General features: G+C 37.3%; 1 protein-coding gene across 1 annotated transcript; it reads right to left on the bottom strand.

Annotated features, from left to right (window-relative positions):
• Positions 1-3,575: 3,575 nt before the first annotated feature.
• Positions 3,576-5,338, bottom strand: LOC118739839 (alpha-1,3-mannosyl-glycoprotein 4-beta-N-acetylglucosaminyltransferase B; the record flags this gene model as incomplete). Its single annotated transcript, XM_036471335.1, has 1 exon — positions 3,576-5,338. A coding segment is annotated over one exon (909 nt), but the record flags the coding sequence as incomplete, so codon positions are not given.
• Between the last annotated feature and the right edge of the window lie 3,384 nt (positions 5,339-8,722).

Genomic DNA, 8,722 nt, shown 5'->3' on the forward strand with positions numbered 1-8,722 from the left:
TGGGCGGCTGGCCCAATTAATTTTTTTGACTTATACGGACTTAACGTAACTTAGATAACTATAGATAACGACAGCCGGTTCGACGTACCGGAATGACTCGGGTTGCACCCGACCAAAGGCTGTTGTTTCGGCGATCTAACCCCGTTTAGATCGGCGAAGTATCTCAGAAGTTGTTCGTCCATAGGGCTACATTCGCTACGTATCCTTCTGCTCAGGGCTGGCATCGAGTCAAACCCAGGGCCGGAAACCTACACCTGCTGTGTATGCCAGAGACGACTACACCACAACTCCACCTCAGTCAAGCGTAATGCTTGCGAGGGATGGTGTCACCTTAGAGTCTGCTCAGGATTACGGACACGTCGGCAGTGGACCACGTCGTATGTGGCCCCCTGCTGCTCAAACAGATCAGCCTCCACGGCTAACCCCAGTCCACCTGAACAGCCCCACACAATCACCACAGCACAACAACATAACACAATAGACCATATCACAACCACGACAGACCACAGAACACACACAACCGCACCACTACCCACACGCCGCCGCCAACAACTCCTGGTTCCTCCTACAATCTGCACAGTATGTCAGACCAGGATTTTCCGTAATGTGACATCAGTCGAGTGCAACCCTGCCTTGGCTGGTGCCACGTTAGGGCATGCTCAGGTCTGCGCACCACGCGAGATTGGACGAGGAACTTCGAGGGCCCGTGTTGCGCTGCTCGGTCGCAAATATCAACTGCGACGCCACCCACCAACACCACAGGTCGGCAACCACCTCAGCAGCGCACACAGCCAACGGCGTCACGGCCACACACATCTCTCACACGTCTCCCGAACCACATGAAGCTCCTTCAATTTAACTGTAACGTGCTACAGAGCAAGATCGAGGAGATAACCGTCTTCATGGGAAGGCATGGTATATTGATAGCTGCGGTCCAAGAGACGAAGTTGCACAGCAATTCAACATTGTTGTATTGTGCCGGGTACAACGTGCACCGTCGAGATCATGGTGATGGCCAAGCGTTCATCACGCACCACACCGTGCGGTATCGTCTCATCGAAGCAGACATCGACCGCAGGGATACCACCCTAGAATGTCAGGGCATTGCCATCCGGTCAGGAAATATTTAACGTGTATATTAGAGTGGCCTTTTTGTTGTATGGAAAATTTGAAATGCGTGAATCCAAAAGTTTTCGCACAGAATAATGTGAGGTTGGGGATACAAATAAATACGTAATTAGTTTAAAAAGCTTCAGGTGATTCCTAGAGGTTCCGGGTTGAGCTTTTTCGACCAAAAATGTCGAAATTACACCAATTTCTTTTATTTTGCATTTCTTTTTTTTAAGTATATATTAGAAAAATTCTACATTATGCTCTATTTAAAATGATATTAAATATTATTATTAGATATTAAATGATATATTGATATAAATGATGATTTCATATTTTTCTCAGCTTTAATATTATCGTGTACCATAGTTTTTCAATCAATGTCAGACTTTTTGAGCACTTTAAAAAGGTAAATGTATTCAGTTCGGGAATAAAAAATTGGGTTTCATGGTCGTAAAAGCTGAAATTTTAAAATAATAATTTCAATTTCAACATATTTCCTATTAAAAAATCCAAATGATCAACCCGGAACTACTCAGAATTTCCGGATCCGGAAAAAACAAATTCCATATTTATTTTCCTTGCCAACCTCATGTTTTTTCGTGTGAAAACTTTCCGTTTTTCGGGTTTTCGGTAAAGGTAATATTAAAGTTTTGAAATCTTTATCATTTAGAATAATTTCATATATTATATGTATCTAAGCGTGATCACAACTGCAGTGTGCTCCCGCTTCCAAACGGGGCAGGTGTTATACGCTTACATAGTTGCAACACAATAACAACAAAGTAGTATGCCCATACGGCGTATATTTATTTTATACATTTTGATAAACTGCACGTTCTGCGCATTCAGCAATTCTAGCGTGAGAAAGATCGCAAAGCTTTTCGTTTATATTTTAAATCTGCAGCGTAAACGTCTGGCTCCTTCTTCAAAGAATTAGGCTTAACTTAAAAATATGTAATGAATAAAGTTCAGTTGCATTTAAAGCTTAAATCAAGAACGTTGTCACTTCAACAGACAACCTCGCTTAGTATTGTCTATGTACATAAATATGTATGTATGTATAGTTGGCCATACATATGTACGCACATACTATCGCTAATTTACTAAAGTGGCTGTTAGACATAGCAAGTGCAAGTCCTTTTCAAAAGTCTGTCAAACTCAAGAATTTCCAAAAGAGATTGCAGGAGCAGTAACACCCTGCAAGTGAAGTGTCTTTCGAAAGCAGTTTATAATTCTGAAAATCAAACTTTCTTATACCACTATTTGTCTGTTTACACGGTGAATGCGACAAGCCCACTTTCACCTATGTTACCACATTTTTATGCATGTATAACAAAATTACTGACCTGAAAAATTTGTTAAAAACAACCACGAAGTGTTTAATGCTTTAATATTTATACATATTGTTCATATCAGGAGAATACAATAATTACAAGTATTTATTTAAATGTGATGCAACATTTTTATAATCTTATAGAAACTTGGCAAAAATCGCGTCACGCGGCAACACTCTACAAGTGGTTTGACAGCACTTGCAGAAAAAATGAAAACTGCTAGTGCAGCACGATCAAGTTGAAATTATTTGTCGAAAGCGATTTGCGTAATTTCAGTTGCAGTTACACCTTGCAATCTTTATTTCCGAACGTGATTTCTGCAAATCTGCAAAAAGGATTTTCTGGCTATTTACACCGGAAACTAGACTTTCGATTTCGCATTTTGACAGCAAAATGTGTAGAAAAACACAACAACAAAAAGCGCTTGCATAGGCACGTTTAACCGCACCTTAAGACTGTCGACAGCCTGCTCTCCTTCTCGGCGCATACAACCGCTATTGTCAATAAAGTACAGAGCCGCAACAAGGTCCTCAAGTCGCTAGCCGGCAGTACTTGGGGCAAAGACAAAGAAACGTTGCTGGCAACATACAAGGCAATAGGCCGGCCGGTTTTAAACTACGCAGCACCAGTGTGGTCGCCGGGGACTAGTAGGACGCAGTGGACGAAGCTACAGACGGTACAAAATACAGCACTCAGGACAGCGGCAGGATGCCTCCTGATGTCACCAGAACACCACCTCCACGATGAGGCAAAAATGCTCCCAATTAGAGAGCACAACACGATGCTCTGCAAGCAGTTTCTTGTTGGGAGCCACAAATGTGGCCACCCAAATAGACAGCTGCTTGCAGAGGAGCCCTCGCCGAGGCACGTCAGTAGGCATCTATATGAACTGACGGACGAAGTCCAAAAGGTTCATTAAACAACCTCTGGACCCGTCAGCTCATAGACAGGCCCTGAACGGCATTCACAGGGACGCAGTCTCGAGTTATGTAGACTCAAGACCTGTGAATGCCGTTCTAGGCACACAAACACCGGACATTGACATGACGACTTTGTCAAGGCAAGGGTAGGCAGGGAAACAAAAAAGTATGGTTTGCTAAAATTTAATTTTTTTTTTTTAATGGTGTCCTAACTATTTAAACTTACGTTATATGAGTTTTTCCTATTATTATTTACTTTATAGAGTAGGCTAACATTGAGTCATGGTAATCAAAATAAAATTTTGTTTGTGTCACCTCATACGTGGCATTGCATTTGGAAATCATCAACACCCTAAGAACAAGTGTTGCCACATATTCCACGGGAGTTTACAAGAAATGTTAATAAATGAACAATGAGGAGATATGTTTATATGTAGATATTGTTTAATTAAAAAATCCAGACAATTATTTCATTATTGAGCTTGAAAGCGAATTGTTATGCACTATGTAAAAAAAATGGCTTTGGTTGTAACAACATAGATAATAATTGAGTTAAAATATAAATACATATGTAGATAGATAAATATATTCGATATATACTTCGGGAATAGTTTTAAATATCACTTTGGGGGTTAACGCGTAAATAACTAAATATTAGATTAATATCAAATGGATAGAAAACAACTTAAACATCAATTCAACAATAATACCTGGATATTATAATACCAATGCTGCAGTATTCTTAGTTGCATTTACGAATTTTACATTCAATTTGCATCCTACAACATTATTTGTTGTTTTTAAATTTTTGTGTTCCACATCAATTTAAAGCGACGATAGAGATTAAATAGTTATGAATTTACACACATGGACCAATGCACATTTATATGTTAAACTTCATTTATATGTACATCTTCTCGTTATTTAAACTATTGACGTAATTTATCTGGTGGAAGTTTGGTAAACTGCAAGTCGTCAATGAAAAGCGATAAAACAAATTTGCGTTTAACTCGTGTTCGGTTTTATGTTTCCAGCGATGGTATAGCTCCGATGTTGTAACAATCAGCTATTCGTATAGCTTTCCGCGGGTGCATTATTTGTTTCCAAATCGATTTCGCTCAGAAGTGCCCAATTTTCGCTGTCGCTGTGCACATGTAAACGTATCTCTTTGATGGCACCGATTTTTACATCAATAACGCCCTCAGCCATACCCAAACCATCGAAAGCCCCAATTATAAGATAATCATCCGTGGTAGAATTATACGCACTCCATACAGATGAGTTTTCGCTCAATGAATCGGCAGGTAACACTTCAACGGTAGTGTTGTAGAACCGGTCCGAAGGATGCTCGCTGTTGCCACTGCGAAAGAGATAACGACGCAGTAATGTTGGCTTCTCAAAAATAAACTGGACCAAATCGCCAGGTTGGGGTAGCAACCCCCAAAAATACGTTTCACCGCGATATGCACGCTTGAGCAAATAGTTCTTGTAGGCGACGATATTTGATCTCACTCTTGCTGGTGGATTGTGCACATGCGGATAGAATGCTGGCACTTTGGAGCCGAATTGTTTATCCTTCAACTTTTGAACCTTGCCCTTGAGCGAGGAACTGGTACCGATATGTTGAAAAAGTGACGGGCGATAGTGCAACCAATACTTGGCGCGCTCCAAATTACAATGCTTCTGATCTTTGTCAGAGCGACAGACTTTGGACTCAATAAAATATAGTAGCAACCAATCTACGGGCTTATCATTGTAGAACATTTGGAAATATGTAATTAAATATGGTAATTCAGCTGATTTGAACATCTTGCCAATGAAACCCAATTGACAAAAGTCCAGTACAAACCACGACGGCTGATCGGGCTTTGTTAGGGCGCTCTTTGTTATAGCGAATTTCTTCATAGCAGTGATAAAGTGCGATTTGGCCAGTATATCATCTTCTAGCTGGACGTAGAATGTGCCTGGAAATGAAAATTTAAGTTAAGTGAAAAATTTAATAAATTTGAAAGAATGATGTGCTTCGTTGAGGTAGAAAAGGAGAACATAATTGGCGAATTCACAAGGGTTGCGTATGTATCGTATTGTTGTAAGTCGTAAATTAAATTAACTGTTTAAGGTTAAATAGATGTTAAGAGGTCTTGAAACCACAACCAACTATTTTTAAACAATGCGAAAATTCATTATATGACTTTTATGGTACCGTACAACAATACGACACTTACGACACCGTTGTGAATACCCCAATAATTGGTTCAAAGAGTTTTCTTTCATCGATCTCTGACCGGATCGAGTATATAAAGCAAAATTAAACTGGAAAACAAAATTTAACATTATTTGTATTTTTTTCGATTGAGCATTGTTTTAAATAACATATCTCATGTAACTTTGACAAAGGCGGTGCGAAATTTTTGTTTTACCTTTTTCAAAAAGTTACCGAGCTTCTTGTCCGATAACACAAAAGCTATACATACACCGAGTTCTAACAATAATTTTGCATTCTGAGCTAGATTTCAACATCTTTGAGGTTCGGTTTGTCAACTTAAAGAGATTCGGCAAAAGAAATTTCTAAGTATAAGTTTTTTCCTAATTAAGTTCTTTTACAAATATGAAAAAAAAACATAAAAAGGTTAAAATATTTTTCATGATTGTTATAGACAATTTTTAAGAAAACTTTGGCGTATTTGAAATGTCCATAGCTACTTGCATTTGCTGTAGGCATCTATTTTAGTGAAACACTAAATCATAATTTTTCTGAAATTATTATTCCTTGTACTATCCAATATAATTTCGACCATATTGTTTCATACATTGTAAGCGCAGTGGCGGGTACAAAGTTTTGGTTGGGGAGGGCTGATTGCGATCAACTTGTCAAATAAAATTAAATTAAAATCGATCAATTAATCATATGATTAATCACAAACAAAAAAAAACGAATTGCAATTATTTAGAAATATTAGCTCAATCGAATTTTTAAGGCACTTTTTTACAGTGAGTATTCACAAAAAACACGTTTCCATAAAAAATTTCTAATTCTCTTCTTAAATAGTCTTAAATAAAATAAAACGAGTATCTGTAGCGGCGGGATAATTGTTTATTATTTAACCAAGTTTGCAAAAACAAAAGTTTTGATAAGCGTTTTGTTGTTAAGCGGTTTCGTTTTTGAAAAAAGGCGCTCAGCAGGTGCTAGAATATCTAACATTTCCTAAGATATTTATAGTACTTTTTCAAAAAAATCTGAAAAAATTTAGTACACTTCAAATATATATAGCATTTTATTTAAAAGAAAAAGTAAAAACGATCTTTAAGTATACATTAGGGCGGAGTAATTTGTTTGGAGCAAAATTCTCGAAAAAAGTGTATATCGAATTCAAATTCTACGATTAATTCTGAGCAAAAATGGTGAACGAACCATATACCAAGAATTACGTTTGACCCTCCCAATCTCTACCGATGAGTGACCTCTCAAAGTTCGAGCTACATATGGTCGATTATTTGACTGGCAATGTTACATTCGTATGTATTTGTTCTACAATATGAATCAAATGTCTATTAAATAACTCAAAACCAACTGAGCTTTTTAGATGGTATGATTAGGCATGGTCATATCTATGTCTCTGTAAAAGAAAGGTTTTAATAATTCCTTGGGTTTCAAAGTTATAGGCATTCGAATATGCACTGGCTCCGTTACACTATTTGGAAGTTTAATGATGGATTGTGTCAGAAAGTTTGAAATTTCTGCGAAATGGGTGAACGAATATTCCTAGTTTTTCAGTATGTCATCTAAAATGAATGCAGAAGGACATCTACCTACTCAGTTGTTATAAGTTTTAAGCTTTTGACAAGTTTTGCTCATGTAATTTGGGAACTGGTAACGATACACAAAACAGTGGTCACGTTACACGTACGGTTCGCTTCTACAAGGTTTAACAAACGGTTTTGCCTTTTCCGTTTTTACTTCGCGTTCCTATTATGTCGTCATAAACAATGTTTGAACTAAAATTGGGAATCTTCTATGGAAGGATTAAAAAATATAACTCGATTATCCTTAAAAATCCTAACTAGGTGAAAAATCATCCTATAGTAAATTTTTGACCGAAAAATCTTTGTATTATCATCGGAAATAATATTTATATAACCTTACTGCAAAAACCACTTATGTTTCTTGATTTAAAATTGGCATAAGTTCATCTAAAGTGTTCTGTATTTTCTTTTTAATCCTTTCTGAATCATTGTTTTTTTTTTTGTTAATACCTTCCAAGACAATTTCAAAACTGATACGGTGGTTTCTACAACTTGGTTAATCTTAGATACAAAAAGCGTAATGCATTTATCACAGTTCTATAGAAGAGTTCTCGCGTAAACAATTTTTAACAAAATAAAATTTTCATAGTTTGGTGTGGACTTGTATCAGATTCTATAAAATTGCAGTGATAGGAATACAATCAATGTTACACGTTGCAAAAAATTTCACTGAATACCAGGCAATTACATGTATAATCCAAATCTTTAGAGATAAAGATTTAAAAGAATATTTTACAAATTTTAGCTTCGCTTCATTTAAATAGAATAGTTATCTGAATTTAGCTCTATTCGAAATTGTCCACCCAAACACTTTCTTAAATATGTCTTATTATTTATTGTTAAATGAAAATAGTTACCAAGTCAATAAAAAAAAATTTAATAAAAAGAAAAACACTGGCCACGTTACACTTATTTATTAGGTAGTTGTGCAACGAAGTCAGTCCTTTTTTCCCATATGGCATACATAGAAAAACATGTTAAATATCCTTTCGTAAAAGATTCTTAAGTAATCGAAAAACAACTTTTTAGTTTTTCACTGGCTACGTTACACTTAACATTTGCGGTACATTTCATTACGACTTAATAGGAATTCTATTTGAACCACTTTTTTAGTAACTCGGAACGTATTCTGTTAAACAAATTTTTTTCTATCGTTCAGAACTTTATCAGCCGAAATAAACAAAGGAAAGCTTATGGTGCATTTACCCGGCATGAAGCCATATGAACTGTTGATACGCTTAGAAATATAAAACAGGGGGTTTCACAGGGTTTCCCCGCTACTGTTTAACTTTTACATTTCAATGCTCCCTCAACCACCAGAGGGAGTCTCGATTGTCTCTTACGACGACGATTGCTCGATCATGGCGACTGGGAATGGAATTGATGACCTGTGTTCGAAAGTAAACGGGTATCTCTCCGAACTTTCTCGCTTCTTCACTGCAAAGTGTGTAGCCCTCTCCCCTACGAAATCCTCTGCGACCCTGTTCACAACCTGGACGAAGGAGGTCAGGCTACCGCTGGGAATTCACGTCGATGACACACCAATTCCGA

This window comes from Rhagoletis pomonella, unplaced genomic scaffold (genome assembly GCF_013731165.1).
Source record: "Rhagoletis pomonella isolate Grant_MI unplaced genomic scaffold, Rhpom_1.0 Rhpom_scaffold_00005, whole genome shotgun sequence".
Classification (NCBI taxonomy): Eukaryota; Metazoa; Arthropoda; class Insecta; order Diptera; family Tephritidae; genus Rhagoletis; species Rhagoletis pomonella.